At 36.6% G+C, this 25,950-nt stretch overlaps 1 protein-coding gene across 17 annotated transcripts in view; it reads right to left on the bottom strand.

Moving 5' to 3' along the window:
* CDC42BPA (CDC42 binding protein kinase alpha) overlaps positions 1 to 25,950 on the bottom strand; it is a 190,441-nt gene that overhangs the window by 104,123 nt on the left and 60,368 nt on the right. For all 17 annotated transcript variants that reach the window (XM_030035147.2, XM_030035155.2, XM_030035156.2 and 14 more), the window contains exons 3-6: positions 24,358 to 24,449; positions 17,993 to 18,076; positions 13,339 to 13,434; positions 8,372 to 8,520 (exon numbers count right to left, since the gene is read on the bottom strand). In XM_030035147.2, coding sequence (XP_029891007.1) covers positions 8,372 to 8,520; positions 13,339 to 13,434; positions 17,993 to 18,076; positions 24,358 to 24,449 — 421 coding nt within the window. The remainder of the gene's footprint in view (positions 1 to 8,371; positions 8,521 to 13,338; positions 13,435 to 17,992; positions 18,077 to 24,357; positions 24,450 to 25,950) is intronic.

Here is a 25,950-nt window from a genome sequence, read left to right as displayed (position 1 = left end):
ACATCACAGCACCTGAGTCAATAAAGATTTTAATACAACTTTTCAGATAAAGCTCCACAAGGTCTTGCTTCCCTGACCCCAGCCACGAAGCCTTCCATAACTGAACCAAGTGTGACCTTATGCAAGCATCTGCTTTGTAAGCAGTATTCTAATTTGCAGGATGTTAAATGACCTATTTTTTCTCATGTAAGAAGTTAAAACCTAGTAATATTTTGCTGTTATTAAAAAGGAACATGAGGTAGGCTCTTCTAACAGTACAACAGCTCTTCTGGAAATGTAACAGGGAAATGCTTACTGTATAACAGCTTCAATGCAGACAAGGTTATTTGGACTGATACTTCCTTAACTGCCCTTTCAGTAATCAGATTCTTGCACCAGTATCTTGCAAGGATATCTTAATTTACTACGAAGAAAAGGAAGTATTACATTTAGTGGTTGGGGCGACAGCAATTTAATTCAGAAATTCAAACACCATATTTCTACTTGCCATATCTGAAAGTTCAGATAGTGAAGACATTCTCAATCCAAATATATCAAATACTCACTGGGAAGAATGCTCTAGCAAGAAACTAGATAAAAGACAATGGTTTAAAACACTTCTTATAATGTATTCAAGCATCCCAATGTTATGGTTTTATACTAACACTGCAGGAATATCAAACAATAAAGCCAAGTTATTATTACTTATTTATACAATGACAAATCTACATGACACTCAAATTCAGATGATAACCAATTTGTCCTGTGCAGCTTCTGATCTGATCTAGTCTAATCTAATAACATAAAACCAATTGTATTTCAAATAAAAAGAAAGAAGCAAAGGGCCCATAATCGTAAATAAAATAAAAGCATTCTAAGGAGGAACTTGAGGAACACATAGGGTATTAATAAATGAAAATTTGAGACACTATGGAGGTAGTTATGAAATAAATACTGTGTTCACAAAGAGATAATGAAATGGAAAGTCTGTAGAAGAAAAAACATGAGGCAGTTAGTTTCCTTCTAATATAACAAAAAAATTGAGACTAATGAAGACTCCATCACACAGCTGCCATCCTCATTTCTGCCTGCATTGTTCTGAACTTTACAAACGAGAACAAAATCACTCAAAGTGTCAATTAGCAACTCTATCCTCAGCCACCAAACAATGAGCTAATTACATCCTCAGAACCACAGCCACCAGGACTAAAAATTCAAAAATAAGGAAAATGTTTTTGTCCTACTTTCCTGATGTTGATTCTGGATATAAAAAAAAGTAGTAGGAGAAAATATTTCCAGGTCTGAAATAATCAGAAAAGAATGAGTGTAAAATTATAGCTTAACTCACATAAAAACAGCTTTCAAATGGGAATGTTTTGTCTTCAAAAATTTATTAAGTTAAAAAGGTATTAAAGTTATTTATGAGGGTATTATGGCTAACTACATTTAAGATACCCCATCTCCAACTGCTTCTTATGTCCCTTTTTCTGAAAACACCTCCAACTTCATAAGGCACTGAAACAGACCTCATATCAGAGCTATGACAGTTCTAATGTGGACTTTTTTTTCTGCAAACACCATAGAAGTCAAATGAATCTTTATGCTAGTGGCAGCAGTATGTCTTGGAAAGTTCCATCACATTTAGCATCCACTGACCCTTGCTATAAACATTATTACTTGGAAGGCAAGCCCAGGGTTTTTTTTTTTTTATATGACTTTTGGCATTAAGAATTTTCCCATTAAGACACAAGGTTTGAAAAGGGTCCTTTTTATCAAACTTTATTTCTTGTCCGTCTCTCTCATTTTCACTTTTAGGTCGGTTTACACACTTCTGTTTTATGACAACCACATCCAGTTCCTACCTAAACAGGATTACATACCATCTGACAGAGTGCTCACATCCATCTGCCTTTCAAGCAACAGCGCCCAGAAAATACACCAATCTATATAAAAAAGAAAAAAAATCTTCATCTACACATTCCTCCTTTTCATATGAGTCTTCTTTCTAATAAAGGTGTAATTGTCCTAGCTAAACGTCTGGTGGGGACTCACCAGAAAGACGGAGGGGTGCGTTCCTTGCCTTGCTAGCCTTCCTCAACTGACAATAATCAAGAATTTCCTTCCTTTGGAGGTAGGTATAAGACATGAAAGGGGAAGGGTTTATTTCTGAGGGTATTATGGCTAACTACATTTAAGATACCCCAACTGCTTCTTGTGTCCCTTTTTCTTTAAAATCATAGAGTTGAATAAATCACCAGATATTTCAAGTACCACTCAACGGATGTAGGGAAAAAATGGGCACAATGTGATGAACATAGATTTTATTGGAAAGACCAGCTTAAAGATATTTCCTCCTATTCTCCATCAAACAGACTGGAGAATTGATCCAGGTTAGCTAAAATGTAAAGTTACTTTTAACATGGACTGGTGTCCTCATTCAATTCACTGCACAGCCCCACAAACCTTTGTTTCAGCACAGCAGAAGGGATGTTTGGAGCTTGGGTCTTAGGGAAGAGAGGAACAATGGGAGAAAAAAGGTTGAAGGATACATCTGTAAAAGCATCTCTGCTGAAAGGACTACTCAAGGCTACTATCGCTTAAGGCACTAGACTTCAGGTTTCTAAATTCCTTCTGCTCGAATAACACAGAATATAGGTCTATGCTAGCTCATTCACCCACTACACAGCTTGCACTTAAATTAACACTACCACTAGACACAATACTGCAAGAAACCATTTGCCTTCTACATGATAGCACAGCCAGTGTGATCCACTAGCTCTTGGCATTCCAAGCATATATGGGTCTTTTATTTCAAAATACTTCTAGGTCATCACAGACTCTTTCAGAAATCCTACCAACAAATTCTAGTCAAATAGTACTAACCATGATACAGTCCTCACTGCAGGTCGGATGCCACCCTAAGGGGGACTATGGGAGCAGTTGCCAGTGTTTATAACATGTAGGGTCACAGGGCAAAACAAAAGCCTAGAGTCTGTAAAGATGACCTTTGTTTCCAGCCCCTCCTCAGTGTGAAAATGGAGAGAAAAATACAGAGCCTAGACTCACGGAGCCCTCCTACCTCTGTAAAGGAATACCTTGTAAGGAAGCACTAACTTACCAAATACTCACTAAAATAACTTTCTGTCCTGCAGTTTTCCATGTAAAACTAAACCATGCAACATTTCAAAGCAATACATTTTCAGTAGACTATCAAAATAATCTTATGTTATTTTTTCCTTATTTTTCTAGCCCTGTTTCCTTCACTCTCAGCACTTTGTAAGGACATCTTCATGTATGTGTTCGACATTATGTCTGTTGCAAAGTTTGGTAAACACTTAAAATATGTTGTTGCTTTCTTTCAAACCCACAATTACGGTTCACTTTACCAAAGGCCAGAGCACTTGGCTCATCCTTGTGCCAACTCAACTCAGACATACCGCGCAATGCAGCTAACTCCCTTGATGGGCCTTCCACCCCCAAATTTTCCACTTGAGCAAATTAATGATCAGGAAAGATGGGATACACCCAGAAGACAGAAAACCACTTATTCAGCAAGTCAAAAATGGATATGCTGGCACTGAAACTTATAGTTTCAAGTGAAATGCATCCTACAAAGAATCCCAGATTTCAGCTGCCTGCTAACTACAGTAAATATTTCAGGGATGTCCCCCAAGATGATTTTTACTGAGGACAAATAGTACCTTCTTGTTAAAAGCAAAGAAGAGGCTGGCTTGATAGGGAATAGACAGTTCTCTTATCCCTCTAACGGATTTATTCCCTTATGTTCAGTATTTCTCAGAAAGGATGTCACTTCCACAGAGAATTCTGCTGCTCTACATTTTAAGAAATCAAATGTTCCAGTGAGGCCCAACTTAAATTTCAGAAGTCGATATAGAAAATGGGAAGAGAAGGGGGAAAAAAAAAATGCATCTGGTGGTTTAGAATGCTAAAATCCTTCAGGCAGAGGGACAGTGGCAACTAGAAATTCAGAAACACACTGATCAAGCTAACTGTAATCTCGCATACCTTATGGAAGTAGGTGTCTTATGCTTTGCATGCCTATCTTTTCACATGCAAAAGATGACATCTGAAATGTATGTAACTTGAGAGCTTGCCCTGTAGTCTTAACTATCCTCCCATAAACTTAACCAACAAAAATACTAATTAACATAGGTGTTTCATAATCCTTCCAAAATATTTTCCTAGTAAGAAGGTAAGTGAGGATTGTTTTACCATTCAACAGAAGATGAAGACTGTTTAACATGGGTGTGTGCCAATATATGAAAACTATTTTAAATGAATATTTTTGCAGTGGTCTGGAGGATCATGAGCCTAAATGTTGAACACTTCATAGCTGCAAATTCGCTCTACACTGAATCACTGTGCAACCCTGCACAGAACAAACAGATGGAGGAAAGAAAGTCAAGATGAAAATGACTTAAGCACATTAACACTTATAATTCTGTACTATTCAAGAAGCTGGAATGTCCCAAATTAAATTTAGGACAGAGACAGACTTAAACGCACCCTTACTAAAGTAAGGGCTGCCTCAGAAGACAGCACAAAAGGCAGCAGCACAGGCACACTCAAGGGGCATGCAAAGCCACCAGTGCACACTCACTGTGCCTAGGACTAGTACCTGCCCAGAGGGTATCTTCTGCAGTCCTCAGAGGAAATTTCTTTCCGTGGCAACCAAGCCTTCTAAAGTCTTTTTTACTTAAAAGGATGCAGACAAAAACAAGCACTTTACACCTCAATTTCCACCTTACATAAAATGGAGACAAAACTTGGCTCACCAATAAACTAATTAAGGAGTTAGTCTTGGTTGTAGGAAAAACAAGTTTTATATGTTTGAGGTAACACAACATGCATAAAGTATAGCTACCTAGCTTAAGCCAGTAAGACTTTTACTCCAGCCCACACCTGGGTATTTGATAATGCATGCAAATATAAACTTTTAACATATGTCATGAGGAATTAAGTAACAGTACAACCTTGAAACTGAAATGAATATTAATGCATGTAGAGGCTTTTTTTCAGCCAAAAACCAAAAAAAGGTGCTAAAAATCTATAAAAAATAAAAACACAAATTGATGTTGATTCCTAATAAACATAAAACCTTACCCTGTACAATACTACAGTTTGCAGAAAACTAGCACAACACAATATTTAACCTTGGCCTACAAGCTAGCATCACTTCATTAGTACAAATCAGTAATTTAAGGTATCAGGGGTAGGTATAAGATTTACGTGAACTCCTAAGTCGTGCATTTGTGAGAGATACACATACGTATGTACTTCCTCACTGAACACCTGCACATATACTTAACTTCAGTGAAGTTTTCTTTCTAAAGGTAGTCTTGGAGCTGTCAACAACATTTGGTAATCCCAGTGCTGGTGCATTTATAACAATAGCAAAAGCTAAGATACACATTAAAGAAAAGACCATTTTACTAACATTCTGAGCCATCATTTAACTACCAGGTAAAATACCACATGACTTGTTCACAGAAATTAATTCATCAAAAATGACAAATTATGAAAGTTTTATGTTCTGATTGATGTTATCTCAAAAACATTATATCACATATTTATTTAAACTAAAAAGTACATAAAAACAGGGAAAAAATTAAAATATACTAAAACCAGTAGTATTGATGTTATTTTCAGCTAGCAACTTTTCTCCTTCAATTCAGTAGGAATCAGGAGACAGCTTCAAAAACATCATGCAATTTCTCTGCACAATTCTACTACTACCTAGATTTTGATCTCCTTCCCACTATAAATTCATCCCATAATCCCACAGTCCTAGTGCAGAAATGGCATTCAAATTTGGTCTCCAAAACCTGAAATACAGTTGTAGCAATTTTGTTTAAGTAATGCTGAGGTTGCTCCTATTTGATCTTTCAGAACATTGGCCAATGTACTTTAGGAAAGAAAAGTGACTTGCATTTGTCATTGGAGTGGTCTGCACACAAACCACAACTGCAGTCAGTATCACTCCCAAACAAAACTAACTGACAACAAAAAAAGTGATTAACGATAAAGAAGAGCAAGAGGCATGACACACTCAGAATAAAAATAAAATACAATTTTTAAAAGGTACAAAAACATTCAGAGAAAAAGAAAATTACTGTCAAAGTACAACACTACAGTTAATGTGAAAATCTATCCTGAAAGAACTGGGGCACTAAAAGGAAACAAAACAAAACAATCTGCTACCTCATTGTATGGAAAAAACCTTGAAAAAAAACATGCCTAAAGCATGGTTTCTAGCTCACTAGCTACAACTCAGACCAAATCCTGATGCATATTGGCTATTCATCTGAAATATCACTACTACAGCTGTTGCATTATCCATCTTTTAGTAGTATTTTCCTTCTTCTCCTGTGCCCTTTGCTGCGTGCAACACACTCCCAAAAATAATGCGGCCACCACAGTTAAACTTACAGGAAAAGAGCATTAGTGGCATTTAGATGATATGTTTTCTTTTTCTTTCTTTTGCTTCACCAGTTGCAAATATCCTAATAAAACTAACAGTGGAACAGGTCTCATTTCAAAGGCTGATCATTTAACATATACTCAAGTGCTCTTTACATTTTTAATCTTTGCAAAACATCCCCTTATAAACAGGCATTGTATTACAGTAGTATTAATGATAAAATACCAAAGTGGCATTTAGAACTTTATAAACATGGGAAACTCACTGGCAAAGCCACAAATCAAACAACAAAGGACTGGGAACATATAGAGCCTTTTTTTTGTTGTTGTTGTTAAACATTCATAGTAATAAATATGCAAGCATAATAATTACTATCTTGTTTTGAACTGCGATGCTACTTAATTTTCACCCAAAATTTTATACCAACACCTATTTCATCTTGGGGACACTAACTATTTGAGGATGGAAACATCTCATCTGCTGCATATTACACACTAACAGTGCTGAATTACAAAGGTTTTGATCTGTTTGGAGGTAAAGGTAGAGATGGTGGGCATCTGCTCTTCTGGGAAGAGTTACTACCCCATATGCAGATACATTGGGTAAAATACAGCAGTTTATATAGTACGTGAAGTACTCTCTACCTGGTAACAGGAGATAGCATCTCAACAGTTCACCCACAAACACATTTAAAAGTTGGATCCAAATTAAACTGAATACAAAAACCTTTCACATCAGGTCCTAAGCGAACAAACAGTTTCTCAGAAATAAAACAGTTGAAATCTTCAAAATTCAAGAAAAATACTCTGCTTGGGTTTTTCCACAAGGCGTTATCACAAAGAACTCGTTTTAGCAGGTAGACACAGTTCTTCAACAAAACTAGCAGACTTCAAAATATTCCAGAAGAACAATTTGCAGCTTAGCACCACCCCACCTTAAAGCACTCCTTAGTTACAGCTCTTTCATGAAAAGCCACAATCTCAAAGGAAACAATAAACCAAAGAAACAAACCAAAACCAACCGCAATACACCTTTTGGACAAAAAAAACAACCAACAACTTTTCTGGACTGAAGCAGCCAAGTGGGAACAGTAAAAGAAGGAATGGCCAGTATAGACTCTGATTAAGGGCATCAGATGGACCTATCAAACAAGCTCATTCTGCCAACTTAATGATTCAGCTTAAACAACTGGGAGTTTTCCTCGTGATTTCTGTCTGAGCAAAGTACATCTATTGAGTGCATTTGAAAATTCTGCCTCTTGTAAGGTAATCTTTTCCCCTGCATACAAGAACTACCATGGAATTCAGCAGAGAATGATTCATTAAAGAAAAGATTATGCTCGTTTTGTAGAAGAATCAATCATGACCTCCAAAAAAGCTACACACAAATGACTTAGTATTTTCCTTTGAACAGAATAGATATTTTTTAATATGTATAACAAGGTAAAGGTAAGTACCACAATTTAAGTACTTCCACTTATTTAGCAAAATGTCCTCACTTCATTTTAAAGATAATTTCATTAAGTCCAAAAGAAAATGGGGAAACAAATCCAAAGCAGACCACACAATGGTGTGTTTTCAACTTTGGTATAGATTGAACAAATTAATTAAGAAACAGAATCTGACCCTTCAATAAACCTGTTCAAAGTTGATCGTATTTCACAAACAGGTTTCCAGTTTTGCTTTTATATATTATGGATCATTAACTTTGAAACATGCCAGTGTGCAAGATTCATCACATGCATTTGGATATTCATTCATGTCTCTGACCATACGGTACAAGGTTAGCAACAGTTCTCAATAACCAGAAGATACAGGCAGGTCAGTTCTATCATGCTTACTATTACAGCAAATACTTGTTACTAGCTTAAACTGTTTAACAGGAATTATTTTCACTTTATCGAGTAACTCCCCGTAACTCCAACAGGAATTTGGAGCTCACATTACTTACCTATGAACATAATGCAACTGATGAACTGAATCAATAGCTATCACCATTTCAGCCAAATAAAAACGAGCCATATCTTCAGGTAGTCTGTCCTCAAACTTGCTGAGCAATGTAAGCAGGTCTCCTCCAACATAGTAATCCATAACCAGGTACTATGGAGTGGGAATGATAAGAAAATAGAGTGGAAAAAAAACCAATTTATTGAGTGAATCAGAGACTAAAAACTAATTGAAGCATAAAAATTAATTTATTGCAAAAATTATTATGGGCATTAAAAAAGCTAACCAAGATGCTTACATGTTCTGAAAACAGTAGCTGGTTCAGCCCCATTTTAATATTTAACCTACCTGAATATTTTTCATATTTATACCTCTCCAAATACAATAAGCCTCATGACAAAATAGTATCAGCTTCATCCACTATCCCATCACCAAACATAAAATACTTAGATACTCCGGATTCCCTTATAAAAACAATACCCTTTGATAGAATTCAAAAGGAGTAAAGGATACAGACCTATAAAAACAAAACCAATTGTGTTAACTTGGGATCTCATTTAAGGGCCCTAATCTCCCAGGCTTCCCCTTCCCTTTTTTCCTGTCATCTTCCTTTCCCATTACAAACAATTTTGGAGAGTAAAGTTTTTAGACTACTCAGATTAAGGCAAAGATTGAGAGATTTCCAGTGGCTCATAGTACAATTCCAGATACTGTTGACATTGCGCACACTACACGATCTGCCAACATACAAAGGAAAGTGTCACCTTCTCTAATTGAAATGGTGGAGAAAAATACATTTGATTTCTGATTTATTAATGAAACATAAAACCTGCTTGCCATTGAATCGGGTGTAAAGACTTCAAAGAGATCAGAACCTTTCTCCATTTTACTGCATTATGACAGAATGAAATGCCATTTCCTTTAGAGACATGGTCAAAATGATTAGAAAAAGTAAAAATAAGAGAAGTGGGAAACTCATGATTAATACATTTTTAGCTTAGCTTAGTTTGTTTTAATTGTGGAACAGTGACTGGAAGGGCAAATGGGGAAAAGAAAAAAATCATCAAACTAATTATAACTAACGAACTAATTATAAGCAATCTAATTTAACACCCATTGCTATGACATTACTTTCAAACATCATTGTGGACAGACTAATTAGAATAATTTCCCACTAAAGTATATAGTATCTGAAAGCTTTTGCCTAGAGTTCCAACCTCTGCCTCTAGGAAGGCAATATATATCCACATTTGAAGCAGTGACTCTTACCAATAGTGTATAATGAATGACAAATAATAAAAAATATTAAAAGATGCAATAATGTATATCCCAATTTGATTCTTTAAAATTTTGATAAAGCAACTTAAAGGGACTTTTTATAGTTAGTTCCCCTCATTTGTTCAAATCTTTCCCATCCTCAGAAAAAGAAATTAAAGCATGCGGAAAAAATTCTGCAAAATTGTACCAGCTATAAGGAAGATGTGGGACAGGCAGAAACCTTACACCTGGTTTTTTTCCCCTCATACTTTCTGTAACAATAAAGGTGATGAACAAAGATTTTAACAATTTGATACAGAGTAACCTGGGCATCCTCATTGATTCCAAGTGCATGAAGAAAGTACAAAATGCATTTCCACAAAATTTTAAATGTGCTGACAATCAAATTTTCATCTGTTGCTTTGTGACATGAATAGTAAACTTAAATTATGCTCACAAGCCTTACACATGACAAATATCTTATATTCAGTGCTGCTCCTACACTCCCTCTGAAACATGATCTACAGTATTAACTTCTCATGTTTTACAGTTTTAGAAAATACATTAAGCCTTTGGAACGTAATATAATGATTATTAACTGATACACTCTGTAGACATCTGCAAGAGCTTAACTTACTGCTTCGAAAATATATTTAAAAAACCTCTTAAGATTCCCATAACTGATGTGGGATCTCTGCACTCATTCTTCACCATTTTTAAAAACCAGTACAACTCGGTTATTGAATATACCAAAATAAAGGAAGTTTGGCTCTTACAACACAGGACTCTGCACCGCCCATTTTGCAAGAGCAACGCAGTAGCCTATCACAAGGAAACCCTCAACTCCTGAAATATACCAACACTTAAACTGTAACTCACAGTATTAAGTTGTGCGCTTGTTAAACACATCCATAGGAATCGAAGCTAAGTTTAACAACTAAATTTTTAATAAATAATTCAGTCAATACATAGCATCCCATCCAATGTCAAAGACCCATCTCCTTAAAAAAAAGCTGTTTTTTTAAAAAGCTTTAAAAAATACTTTCTAAATGCACACAGCCATCAAGATCTATTCAAGTCTCAAATACTCAAAATACTACTGTACAACAGCACTATCCTTCTAAGAGAAAAAAAAAGCACAGATTTAAGGACATCAAATTCTAGTAACTAGTAGAAGTTTAACATGGGCATTTAATCCTAAATCACAGACTTGTTTAGGTTGGAAAAGACTTCTTGAGATCATCTACTCCAACCTCATCTGCTCCAGTAGGGTCAGCTAGAGCAGGATGATGAGGACTGCGTCCAGTTGGGTTTTGAGTATCTAAGGATGGAGACCTCACAACTCCTCCAGGTAACATGTTCCAGCGTTTGACCATCCTCACAGTAAATAAGTGTTTTCTTGTGTTCAGATGAAATTCTATGTGTTTCAGTTTGTGTCCGTTGTCTCCTGTCCTGTCCCAAGAGGAACCTGGCTCCCTTGTCTCCATTCCCTCCCATCAGGTATTTATACACATTGACGATAACCCCTCAACCCTTCACTTATCTGGGCTGAAGAATCCCAGCTCTCTCAGCCTCTCCTTACATGAAAGATGCTCCAGTAGCTTAATCATCTTTCTGGCCTTGCGCTGGACTTGCTCCAGTAGCTCGATCTCTCTTTTGCACTTGGGAACTCAGAACTGGGCACCATACTTCAGATGCAGCTGCACCAGGGCTGAGCAGAGATGAAGGACCTCCACTGACCTGCTGGCAATACTTCTCCCTGCAGCCCAGAATACTCTTGGCCTTTTTTGCTGCAAGGGTGCATTGTGGCTTATGGTTAGCTTGTTATCCACAAGGACCTCAAGCAAAGCTGCTTTCCAGCCAGATGGCCCCCAGAATGTACTGCGTTTATTTTATTCCACCCCAGGTGCAGGACATTGCATTTCCCTTTGTTGAACTTCATGAGACTTCTCTCTGCCCAGGTCTCCAGTCTGCTGAGGTCCATCTGAATGATGGCGCAGCCATCTGGCATATCAGCCACTTCTCCCTGTTTTTTCATCATCTGCAAACTTGCTGAGGGTGCACTCCATCCCACTACCCAGGTCATTAATGAAGATGCTGGCCCCAGTATTGAGCCCTGGGTACACCACCATTGACTGGCCTCCAGATGGACTTTGTGTCACTGATCACGACCCCCTGGGCCCAGTAGTTCAGCCAGTTTTCAATCCACCTCACTGTTGCCAATCTAATGCATAGTTTGTCAGCTTATCTGTGATGTTATGCCAGACAGTGTCAAAGGCATTACTAAAGTCAAGGTATACAACATCCACTGCCCAACCACATCTACTGCTCAATCTACAGAGATTTTTTTTTTTTTAAAGGCCACTTCTGTTATATTTTATTTTAATAAAAAGCACATAGAGAACTAGTGATACATTCACACTAAAATGATGAAAAACAGTATTACTGATATTTTCCCCAGCAGGCTGCAAAACTTGCTTCTGTTAGCAGACTATCAAAGATAAAGAACAGAAGCTGCTCTGTGCTTAGTGAAAATAAGGAAACTGGCAAGATTAAAAGAAATTCTAGCAGGCTGTTGCAGAATATATAATATTTTCTTTTAAATACTGTTAATAGTAAGATCAGAGTTACATAAAACATGAGATTATTTTTACTGCCCACATTAATAAAGCATGAAGCTGGCTGCGAGGTATATAAGCCAACCGTTAGATTCACAAAAGCAGAGCCTTGGTTCTATATAAACTCCACCAAAATCTATGAATCTCCAAGTATCTGAGCTGACAGAACAGAAAGCAATATAATGGCAAAAAGCATTGCAATTCTGCAAGAATTCCATGTATAGCACTTCTTTGATTGGACGCATTGGGGGGAAAAAAAGATTATGACTGCATAGTAGATTTTTAAGAAAACATTAGAATTTACTAATGATATAGAATCCAAAGCACAGGGCAATAAACCCCAAATAAGCAAAATCTATCAATGTGTAGTTGTTTACTTTTTCAGGCATAAATATTACCAATACCATATCACAATCAAATCATATTTTAAGTGGGAAAGATTCCACAGAAAAATGGCACTTTTTCCTCCTATTAGCTTCTTTTTGCAAGTCTTTCAAAATACTTGAAAACTAAATAACATTAAATATTTAAAGAGACACTTTAATCTACAATTATAGCTTCCAACTCTTATTTATGAACATTTAGTGGCATTCTTCCATGCTGCAAGAACGTTTCATTGCTTTATGACATCTTAGTGGGTTTAAGTCCTCAAAAAAGCAAAGGCCAACCTAAATGAACTGTTGTTTAAAAACAGGGCTACTCCCTATTTCTAACTGTAAAACAGTAATCAGCAATGTTAATCACAAAAAGTGAAAGTCAAATAGAAAATTTATTTTAGTAAGTGCACTTTTACTTTTATGAATCCAATTGAACTGGAGTGATGAATTATAAGAAAGAAGATGCAGATAGACCAAGGTTCATCAACAAACACAAAGTGGTTTAGAAAACAAAGCTGCATTCCTGAAATATTTATAGCAAAACTTATAGTTTCTGACCACTCTCCACCCTTCAGAATCTTATGCACAAAATCACAGATCCTCACATGGTCTGTATGGTCCAGAACACAAAATTAACAAATAAACAAACTATATTTCTGTCTCATACCACAACTAAGAATCTGCATTTCCATCTATATATACATAAAAGCAACACTCACTAAATAGTTTTCATCCTGGAACGCATAATGTAATGTTGTGATCCACTGGTTATCTCCATTCACTAACACATCTCTCTCTTCTCGAAAACAGGCTGTCTGAAAGGGAGAAAAATAATTATAGGCTTTAAGTAAAATATATAAAGACAGACATTTTTGCAAGTTGACTGTTTTAACATTACATTTTGGGGGAAAAAAAAAAAAATCAAAACTGTCTCTCTAAGTTAAAGTCATTTACTACACTCTTCAAACATGCCAAAATCTATGAAAAACTAGGTATCAGAAAAGTCCACCTTCTTCAAATTTAAACAGTTGTAGTTCTCCATGTTGTTAAATGATGCAAAGGGAGAAATAAGCTGCTGCTTCCCATTGTCTAAAAATCCCAAGTCAAAATCTTATCTTTTTTGTACATAGAGATACTGAAATCAAGTATCAATAATGACAGAATAGCAATATAAGATTGGAGAAAACAATCAATAATGGCATTATGTAATTATAACTGCAACAGGAGTTGAACTAGGATCCGGAGTCTTGTGTCATTGCTTTATCTCATCACGCTGTTAGCCTAGTTTTACACTTGAATTTTCACATAGGCAAGGTTCTTCCTTTCATTTGAAAGTAGCTGCCAATAACTTCCATGTAGTCATAATTTGATAATCATTAACCAGTTCGTGTTTTCTCCACGCTTTTCCCTCAGGAAAAGTCGGACAGAATTGAATATTGCTCTTGCCAGATATAAGCTATTGGTAAGACATTGAGGAGGACTTCCCCTCAACATGCTGGAAACAAACACAGGAGGCAAGAGGTGCCTTCACAGCAAGTGGAACAGAGGAGGAATAAGAACTGCCAAGAAATGCTAAGGAATACCTAAGAAAGGAAGGAGAACACAGGTCCGTATGAAACAAAAGAAGATAAAATGTGAAGAAAATAACCAACTGGAAAGCAGCAAGGCAATAAATTCAATGGAGGTCTTGCAACCTGCCCCGAGAAGTGAATAAAATACCTCAGCAAAAGCAACTTTGGTCATTTTCCTCTGTCATTCTGCAAACAGAAAAGCAGCCAAAAAGAAACTATAGCAAAAAATATGATGAACGTTTTGAAGGGACTGAGTTCTGAAGTGAATATCACAAGAAAACAAAAGGTATCAAATAGCAAAGCCAACACAATTTTATTCAGAAAAAGGTCTAAAAGATACTGTAAAAGAAAGAGTAATAATTGTATGGGCTCTATTTACAAGGCAGATACAGATTTAGAGAAAGGCATAGACCATAATCTCTTCCAGCACACTTTGCTATTTCACAAAGATGTTTCATCGATTTGAACCATGCTCTGTCTCTTCCATCTTAGGAGACAGCTAAATTTAAAGGAAATGCAAGTCTTTTTACTTTTTCAATTTCATTTCCAAAAACAATAGGCAAATACCAGAACTCTGACATGGTTATTGTTGGCTGTGAGATTTGGAGAGTGAAGAATGAAGAGCAAAATATCATTTTAGATTGAGCTATGCACAAGAATACACGCAGTAAAAACAGAGCAGAAAATAACTCCCTTCTCCAATCAAATAAACCATACCAAGTCTTGTTTTGGTGACTACAGTGAGTAAGAATAATGCAGACCAGGAAAAAGAAAGATGGTATACTTCAATCATAGCACAATGCATGAGATAAATCAGTGAAATTTGAGAAAATAACAGAACATACTTTAAACAAATACCCTCAAAGGTTATTAAATGAAAATGGATTTGGGGGTGGGAGAAAAAGAAAGGATGATCTTCAGAAGGAAGAAAAGCTGTTCTATGCTTCAGCTTAATTTTTTTCCTGCCTTGTTTGTAAACTCTTGACATATTTCAGACAGAGACACTATGAACTCTTGTTTTCACAAGGATAAATGACACGTAGTTTCTCTACTTGTTCTGACACAATTCACAGGATTACTTACTAGAGAGTTTATATAATTCCACTTGTTTTTGCCATCATTTAACAAAAGACCATGCATTCCTTGAGCACTCTAGACACCCACCTCCGGGCAGTATGCCTAGAGTTGACAGCAACAGCTATTACCACAGTACATCATAGCTGAGACTGTAACAGCCAAAGAGTTTAAGTGGTTCATGGGCTTCACATTAATTCGGGGGGGGGGGGAAGTAGTTCTTGTAATTACTGTAACATAGCTCAATTAAGTTTTTTTTTAAATGAAGCCTTTTTTTGTGCGTTTCACGATTTCAACATTACACTTCATCTTCCCTAGGCACAGACTCCTTGAATTGTTGGCAGAGACCTCCAGAGATCACCTGATCCAACGCTGTCACAGCAAAGGCACCTTAGTGCCTTGGTTATACCTATACAGTTATTGTGGCCTTTGACCAGCAGAGAATTCAGGCTGCTCAGCTATTTGGTGCTTATGTCCTTACAGCTCAGAGTTAGCACCTTCCAGGAGTGCTGACTGCTTCCATGCTGCATAATATTTGTCCTGGTCTCTCCTGAGCCTCATCTGGCACCACCGTGGCACACATGTAACTCTAAGTGATTGTCAACACTCACTGGTAACAGGTCTGGAAGTGTAACAGCAGGCTGTCACACACTTTCAGGTACTCCTTGTATCAGTAATGTCCCCAGTTCTACAGCACATCTTGGAGTTTTCAACAGTGGCAAGTATTTGGAAAACTTACGCTCTCTATAATACAAAAAAGAACACTGACCTCACAACCTGTGTAATTTCATTGTAACAGAGTTTTTACATACAATTACGCTGAGCTTGCAGTCATCTGGCACTCGTAAGCCTCTTTTGAGTACATATCCCCTTTCTGCTTTTACAAATGACTCCCATTTCCCAGAGTTGATACAGGGATATATGAACAACTTATTTCTGCCATTTACATATACACCTACCTATATGCTTGTCTTGCATTTTTGGACTATATGATTTTCCTGTGCATTTCAGTGTTAGTGCAGCACACTGCTAACAGACCCAAAATGGGTCATTTTCCCTAGTAGTAGTAACAAGTGAGATGCGGTCATCAACGTTTAAAAATGACAGGTTACAGTTGTTGAAGGTCATGCTTTGTAATGCATTTTCACTCCAGATGGTTCTCTTTCCACTGTATACCCATGGGTTACAAATACATGGAAAAACATAGCTGTAATTTTTTTTAGGCTAACAGTTCAGACTTTCAGAAATTCAGCCAGACCCATGGGAAGAGTATTTTTAATACCTTGCATAGAGAAAAAAATCTTTCAAACCTATTTATAACTGTATTTTAATGGAAAGAAATAGCTTTTAAACTGACTTTAAAAGGGTACATTTAAAAATAGAATGTAACTTTATTTCTGGTCTTTTCTTTTTCACTGAAATAATAAAACTTACAGTAATGACATCTGTCTTGGAGAGAAATACCTCTTTGTATCAGGACTAAAACCAGATTGCTCAGTATCTGAATAATTTCTGGATAAAAGGAAACACATTGTATAATTCTAACCACAACCTACATGCCAGTTATAATTCTTAATGTGATAACTTTTTCATTAAAAGAGACAGGATGTGCACACATCAGAAATTGGCTTTAATTTGTCTGGATACATTATTTATTTTTTTTAAAGTGTGATGGTTTCCCATTGATCTCATTTTCTAACAAGATATAATTAAAATATAAATGCAGAAATCAGAATAAACTTGGGAGCAACTGAATAGCAAGGTAGTCTGAGAGTAGCAAAGTAGGAGTTTCAAATAAAAACTGAGGTTAGAGATAATTCGATCAGACAAGTTGGAAGAGACACCAAGATAGTGCTTACACTGTCCAAACTAAGGAAAACCCAATGGCCAAAGCAACTCTGTATGTGTAAGACACTGAGTTATATCTTTGAGTCTTATTTTTCAGGCAGTTTATTTTTAGTATGCATAGATGAAGAATTTCAAAGCACTTTAAAGAGTTAGATACAAATTCTGTTTAAAATTAATACACAAGTCTTCAGGTGTAGACTGCACTTTGTAAGTTTCTTTCCAAGGGAATCCAGGGAAACGTATTGAGGATTTTATGAAGAGTGGAGTTGTATAATGAAAGTAGGAACCCAAGGCAAAGCAGGGCTGGTGAAAGAGCTGTTCCACTTTTTTCAGAACACAGAATGGACTCAAGCTTTAATGAGGAACTTTTCATCACAAATTTTTGCAGATGGATATTTTTATGAAACATGCACTCAAATTAATTTGAAACTTTTATCTTTCTGATTTTTCAATCTACAAATTGGACCTTGGCTAAGTTCTAACTACTGATAAACTAATAGGCTTGATGAGTTATAGCTCAGTAATTACCTTTTTATAGCTCAGTAATTACCTTTCAAGCATGGAAAATACTTGCTAAAGACTACGTTCCTAACTGGAATAAATGCGTTAAAACATTGTTTGTATAGTTGGTAATCCTTGGGGAATTACAGAAAAAGTATAATGCCTAAAACATCCAGTCCACCGAAGTCATGATTCCATGCTATTTTAACCCTTCTGATGAACTGCTTTAAGCTTATTTTAATATTAATCTTCATATTGGCAGTAAGTAGGGAAGCAACTCCTCAATCCCTCTGTGTATATAGAGTCTTGTGGAAAGACAAGTAACAATTCAGCAGAGTAAGAGGGTGCATGATTATAGAAAACATTACTGTAATCTTACTTCAGCTCTCTTCAGCATCTCCCACTTATTAAGTATCTTCATGGCAAAAACCTTATCTGCATTCTTCAGTTTTACTACTGCAACCTGGAAAAGATAAATGAAAGGTAAATCAGTGAAAACATGAAAATGCATATTGTTTTCATTTTTATGAAACCTTGCAGTTTTGGAGGTTTTCTTCTTCACTGTTCTGGACACTTAGCTTTACTACCCACACAATACCATACCATCACCATCAAGAAAGAATAACATCACAACAGTATAGGGTATTTATTCTGCAAAAGTTCCAAGTCTATTTTAAGCATTCATTATGTATCACACTTTCATTATGTATCATTTTGTCTAAGTAACTGTAGATGAACAATGGTATTTCTCACCATCACACTTCTTGCTCTATCATACTATCATGAAGCTATCACTGGCTGTATGCTTTATGCTCCTGGACTTTAGTCCTACACAGCAACTGAAATTACAGAACCACCAAGAAAAGACAACAATGTAGTAGTTTCTAAAACAAAATAAACAATATCTTTTCGGTTTTAGACACAAATTAGACTGTAGGTTTGCCATAAAACAACTTCCACTGTCATTTCAAATAGTGCACTAGACTTTCTTCAAAGATACAGTAAAGTATTACTTCACATTTTTCCACCTGAAGTTTAATGAGGTCTTTATCATATCTGTTATCAGTGGCAGGGAAACAGTGAAATCCACATTTCCTAGAGAAGTAAAACTTGGAAAACACAAGCCTTCCTCCCTCTCATTGCTTCTGAAATATTAGATGCCACAGGCCTATGTAATAATAAATTAACAAAGCCAATCAACACAGTCCTTTTCTGGGAATATTACAGTTTTGTTTAGCTGTAATAAAAGCTAACATGGAATATTTTTAGGAAAGAGGGAGGGAAGAAGTTTACACAAACATGTTTTCACAGTTCAGGCTTCCCTGGGTGTGGAAAGCTCAGTGTCTTACCCAAAATGCCCATGAATCTGCCACAGACTCAGAGCTGCTGATCTGAACTAGACCAGACCACCACACTACCATCCTAACTGTAGAAAAGTTCAACAATCAATATATTTTAACAACCATTCTCCAACTATCCCATTCTGCGTCTTCCCTTTCAAATAAATCTTAAGGCTTAAGCAGATAAAAGTTTATTTCTGTGTGCATCTGGTTACAAACCAACATGCTGTCACACAGATTATCATCATCTTCATCCTGTAGGCCAGTGACAAAAAAATACTAAGGCTGAATCCTACATTCCTTCCACCTCTTTCATAATCAGTAAACCAGCTATGTGTGAAGACAGTGATAACAGAAAAAAAAATACAGGATCAGACAGTTTGAAGAAAGTGTTGTGCAAACCTCTTTCAACCATCTCCAAATGTGTCATCAGCTGCAACAGCTTCATGAACATGGCAAAAGCGCAGGTTGAAGGACTGCAATACTCAGATGTCTAAACTAAAGCGTATCTGAAAGTGTACCTCTTGCTTAGCTATAGATTCATAGACAAAGCAGCTGTCACTTCCCATATGTGCAGCAATGCATTATCAGCCCTGCTCTTGACACTGCTGCCTTCTGGGGCCGGGGGGGGGGGGGGGGGGGGGGGGGGGAGCAGCATGAAAAAAAGGAGAGAAGACAGAAAGGTACTACATTTACTTGTTTAAACTAGTTTATGAACTGAAATTTTTAAAGGTTACTTCATGCGTAAAAATTGAGGTTCAAGTCCAGACTTGGGATCCCTCAAGGTACTTTCAGATTTGAAACACAAAAACAGATTCTTAATTTAGACAACAATCTTTTTTTAATTCATAAAGAATGTCTACTCTCCTGTGCATGGCACCCCAAGACCGAGCATCACAATTTTCTTTGTGAAAAAGAAAGATGAATCCTCTGCAGTGATACATAACCTACAATGCAGATTTGAGTCTTGAGCCTCCTTTTAGCCAAAAGGTTTGAAATTCTGATAAGGTGTATCTGTATTGATTTCTAATGAGAAACGGCAGGAGGAGAAAGCCTTAACATTGAAACTAAACAGCATTCAAACTGTATCATACCTTCCATGACAGGACCCCCCTGCATGATGCAGTCTGTGGTACAAAGCTACAATGTAATTCTGCCCTAAAGACCTTTAAGGGTTTTGTGACTGTTGCAGGGAAAAATTCAAAGGTTGGTCCTAGAGCTAGCTAGACTGCTGCTGCTGCCCAGCGTGAAAAGTAAGTTTTTCCCCACCATTAACTGTTGTAGTATAGGCAGCCAGAGGCACAAGATAATACATGCATCTCAGGTCCAACTTCAGGATTTCATTTCTTGCCTGCAGCATGCTCAGTGAAAGGCTGCGTTATTCTGCAAAAGACTTGGTTATTGAAAGACATAAGCTAATTGCACAGCTGCCTAAATTCATATTCACTTGGACACAACCAAAGGGGCTACAGCACTGCCTCTGGTTAACAGCTGGAGCACAGGCCTTCAATGACAACATCAAGGGCTTCGTACCTTCTGTAAATGTGTAATAGTATTGAAGAGTGACTAAAGAACAAAAATAGACTCACATTTACCAGCTGTGTTTACAATCAGTCAGAAGCAGTCTTTTAGTCTGTGAAAGCCATTAATGTTATTCCATATCAATAACCACCACGCACACAAAAAGATCACAAACCATCGTTTTTCTGCAATCACAGCATCTTTCTGGAGGTGTCTCAGTGCTTCACGAAAGTAAATTCTAAAATGCTTATTTCGGGACTGTGAAAGAGAAACCTGACACTTCAGCAATGACCTGTCTGATGCAGTTAGCAATTGTAACAAAAAATTCCGAAATATGATTACAGACCCAGGCAGTGTTTACAGACACACACACAGAGGTATATACTATGTACACACAGAGTGCTGTTCTGATCTTCTCCCTTCCCCAATGAAGCTGTCAAGACAGAAGAAAGGGTGATCATTCCTGTCTAGTTATCCTGAAGTGTCTTGCTACTGGAATTTCTTAAAATAGGACTTTTAAAAAACCCCCGACCTCTAAATTTATATTTTCCTGTGAGCAGCCCAACAAAAAATGATTGGTATGTGCTGATGTACATCTTGGTTAGTCAGACAGGTTTTTTTCCCATTCTTCCAACAGTTTTCCATATTTCCCACAAACAGCAGTCCAGTCTGGCATGCTGTCAGACACCTTCTGCCCCAAACTCGGCTACTTGTCTCTATGGTACATGTCTGCACATTTCCTTTGCTTAAAAAGCAACAGCCTTATACAGAAAAAAGCTAAACCAGAAGCTATTAAAATTGGAGGGAGAGGGAGTGAGAAGGGGAGAGAAGAGGGTTTTAATAAATAAATAAATAAATAAATAAATTTTAAAAAGACTCAGCATTGGTTTTCTTGTCCATCAAGAGTAGGCAGCCCTCCAGAAACAGGAAGAGGGAATGTTACTGTTCATAACTGGATGCCAAAATTTAGGAGTAACTAACTACTTCTCGGAGCTGCAAAATATTAACAACATAAGGACATAATATTTGCTTGCATAAGCAAGCACCGAACTTTTTATTTTTAAGCAATAATAGAATGAACTGAAAATTTTGGTATTTGCTAGAATCTTCAATAAGCCACACTTGCACACTGCTGAGAGACACTGCTAAGAGCTGTTTCCCAGTTGCTTCACTTTTCCTAGCAGCATTCTTCAACTCCCAAGTTTAAAGTCTTCTTGCTTAGAGTTGTTTGCTAAGTGTTTTGAACCATGCTGCCCAAAGCCAGCACAAGGAAACACTTGCTGCCCACATTATTAATTTTACCAGGATAATCCTCCTCCTCCAAGCAAAACATCTGTTTTCTAAAGACAGCACTCTCTTACATAAAATTTTAAATAAGTAAATGTATGTGTGCAGAGGGAAGGGGCATGTCATTAATTTGACAAAAAAGAAGCATTCTCAGACTGGCAGCAATCAGGGTAACAGGAAAAAGAAAACTAGGAACAATAAACTCTTACAGTTATAAGCAATAACTAGTTTAAACTACTTTTTGTCTACATCAAACTTGTAAAAACAAAAGGGAAGTATTTCTTGAGTATGCAAATTTAAGAAATTGAGTAGCACAAAATCAAAATAAGAACAAGTCTGAGACTGTGCCAAAGAAAACTTGCATTAACTTTGTTGTCTACAGAATTTCAGAATTATGTTGATTCAGGGGACAAAAATTACTCCTCCCAGTAACCTAGAGCAATCTTGGTCTCATTTATACTTTGCTGGAAAGAAAATATATTCTTCCAGATTTCTTAATCTGTCTCAGTGAACTACTGTAGTCTACTGAACCTTAGGAGTATTTTACAATTTAATGTTAATATAGTTTCTGGTGGCTTAAGTAGCAGTAAAATTTGGTGGTCCTTTTTTCAACCTTGCTTGGATATTTATTGGTTATTTTAAAGGAAAATTAGTACTTTCGTACAGAACTTGTTTTCTTAGACAAACGTCTGTGTAAGACTTGAAACTTGTCGTCTTTAAGCTAGTAAGAAAATTTAACATACATCCTTGCAAATATTTAGTAAGTCCTACTTTAAGAACATACAAAACCAAACATCTTCACTGAGAGAACTTCAGTTTTCCCCTTACTCAAGATTTTGGCAATTAAGTAGAGTCATGCTATCTTTCTCAGATAAGGAATTAGAAAGAAACACTGTTTCTAAAAGAGGAGAACTAACCAATTACACAGATTGTCCCCAGAAGAGTATGGGAAAAGCTACGCTCTCACTATTCATGGGATGATTCACCACAAAGAAGCTTCCTGAGAAAGAACTACAGGTTGTTTTGTGGTTTAGCTGCTGTGGAGTTTGATGCTGATTTAGCAGACAAACTCTTAAAAACAAAAGTATAAGGCAGTTTTTACATATGGTTCTTCTGACAAGAAAGCACCTACATGAGTGATTTTTCTTACATCTTACACAATCTGCACATGAACTCAGCTGCAACTATTATGGCAGCACTGAGAAAAGCTGATGTTTTAAGCAGAAGCGTTTACATCAAAATGGAGAACGCAACATTCTCTTTGTGGCAGAAGTTTAGACCAAAGATAAATTATCCATGAGTAACTTAAGCCTTCAGTCTCCTTTATGAAGAAGCATTACTCCAGAGGGAGCAAAATCAACCAAAAGTGATGAAACAGCTAAATAATACTACACTTTTATTGTTATTTTTACAGTTGCCCAAATATGATATTTACATGTAGGCAGAGTATGTAATGACATACACTACAGTAAAAATTCCTGTTCCTTACATACTACCTATAGAATTCTATTCTTCCATAACCACAGACTAGTAAAGACTAATTTTCACACGTGATGTAAACATGTAAGTGAACCTGAAACCAACTCTTCCCTGTCACATGCCATAGAGCCTCTGGAGATGCTCTCATACCAAAGAGAACTGAAAAAAACCCTCTAACATTTCCAATTCCAAAAGCAATGAAGACATTGCTCAGAAAATTTTTTTCTTATACTTTGGGTTTCAGTTCACATGTATTTTCAGGCAGTATGGAGTACCTTCTGCAGAAGCTTTACATACTATCCCCATCTGTAGTATATTTGGCTATCAAAAATCCAAGGCACTGTTACACATTAGGTTGCTCTTTCTACATATGTAATTGTCCTGCATGAAGAACAAAGCACATGCACCTAATATAATTATGAAGAAGGGGGAGAAAGCTAATGTTTATTTATTTGTTTCCTCGACCTGTATAATCTGACATGCCTAGCGTAAAACCTAGCCATCAACAGCCTTGTCTGATGACTTCAAATAAGAGATGGCTTAATCAGAAACAGCAAAGAACTGTATAGTTTGATAGCAGTAGGTGACAATGAAAAAGAAACTAACATCTACTATACTCTTTAAAAGAAATTCAGGAAAAATATTCAAACATTCATTAAAAATAGGAAATGAAGTGACAGGAATAGAGAGATTTCTGAGTGGTTTTAGAATATCAATATTTGGCTATTTAAGTTGCTGAAAACTACTTCCAGACTATTTAGTTATTAGGATGATTAGAAATGCCTAGATCTTTATACCATCAGTAACTCCCTGGCCTCCACCTACTGACTGAAAAGAATTACAGTCAAGCAAATGATTTATCAGACAGTTGAAACATGGTCTTTTAATCCATGTGAACTTGCCTTCTCTCAAAATTTAAAAGACTTAAGAGCTGTCAAAGAATGTATAAATCAAAATGTATTTGCATCAAACATCAGGCAGGCCTACAATATCCATTAAGCCCAAATAATGTAAAAACCCGTACATCAATATATTGCTATTACCTGTCTCTCCTCAGCGCTGCAGATTTGCAAGAGCATTATTCAAACCCTTCCTTCCACCTCCTTCATATACATACCTCCCCAAAGGCTCCTCGGCCAATCACCTTCAGGATTTCAAAATCTTCTTTATGTAGTCGCATCTGTTTCACTTTAGATGTAAAAGGTTTGGCTGAAACAAAGGAAAATATCAATCATTTAGAAAAACCAACCACACCAAAACCACAAAACCAAACAACAAGGTAACAGTAACATAAAATAGATGTAATCAGAGCCCTGAAAACAACAAACTGTTTGCTTATAGACCTATATTCCCTAACGTAATATAATGAAGTTTAAACCTAGAAATAATGACCAGTAAGAACTAAGCCAAAACTGCTGTGAGAAAAAGTATATGAAGTAAGCTTGCTTTTGCCTTTTTTTTTTTTTTTTTTTTTTTTAAATTTCAAGGGCAGGGGGTGGGGGGGAAGCAGAGTCAAGGTGACTATTTTTCTACAGTCTTTTGAGTTCATAGGCATCCACTGCATCTGTGTTATATGTTGTTAACTCTGGTTGCAAAAGCAAAGTATAATATAATGAGGAGTTCACTCTGGACAACATTACTTTCTCTGCCAAACAGCAAAACAATACTGTATTCAATGAAAAATTAAAATGCTGATGAGTGATTGGCCTAGACAACGTATCATGCAATATTTTTGGAGACCACACCTTCAAGATAAGGATGCTTAATAGTCAATTCTTGGCTTCTGGAAGCATGAACAGTTGTATTCAAGACATTATTAACACATTCAGTGGAAAAAACCCATGTATATAAAGTTAAGCTTCATTTCCCTCTTCTTTCTCCTCTTTTATAGTAGCTTTGAAAGCAGTACGCAAAATAAGGTATTGTATTCCAGCCAGGTAACCCCAGTATTCTTTGCAATGAAACAGTATCAGGAGGACTGTTCCCCTCCTTCAGCCCCACTTAGCACTACAACTAACCAGTCCCGGTTCATTAATACATGCTCTCTGCCTGCATGCAAAACATCCAAGTTCCCGGTAACTCCACCTCAAAAACCACATAACACAACCTTTGGTAAAAAAGAAAAAAAAAGAAAAAAAAAAACCCAAACAAACACAAAAAACAAAGCAAAACTTCAAATAATTAAGCAGGAAAAGGAGTGGTTTTAAAAATAATTGTTTTAAAATCACTTTTAATACTTTACATAAATGAAATCTATTACTAAAACAGAAGCTCCAGTAAATACAGTTCATAAAAGTTGTCCATCAAAGGAGGTTGTACAACCCAGTGTACACAGGACTGGAATGGTTCTCAGAAAACTTTAAGTTCAATTTCTGGCTCGAAGGCAGTATTTCTCAATGATCCTAAACAAGCAACTTCAGATACTTCACCCACAGTTTCACATCTATAAAAGAGGGACAGTATTTTTGTAACAGACAAGGCACTGACCACCACACACTTGGATCAAAAAAGAAACAAAAAAGTGCATCATAAGGCAACCATTTTACATGGCCCACAAAAACCTTTTCAGCTTATGCTTTCATGATAGAGGGACCCATCTATGTCCACTTCTATCTATACAGAGACTGATGGAATTAGTACAGCTGTATTTGCAGTGAAGAGTTGTAACAGGCATCATATTGCAGAACAATTTGTTCAGAATAATGCTTCT

Source organism: Aquila chrysaetos, chromosome 13 (assembly GCF_900496995.4).
Source record: "Aquila chrysaetos chrysaetos chromosome 13, bAquChr1.4, whole genome shotgun sequence".
Taxonomy (NCBI): Eukaryota; Metazoa; Chordata; class Aves; order Accipitriformes; family Accipitridae; genus Aquila; species Aquila chrysaetos.
The sequence above is the reverse complement of the archived record's forward strand: the minus strand, read 5'-3'. Positions and strand labels throughout refer to the sequence as shown.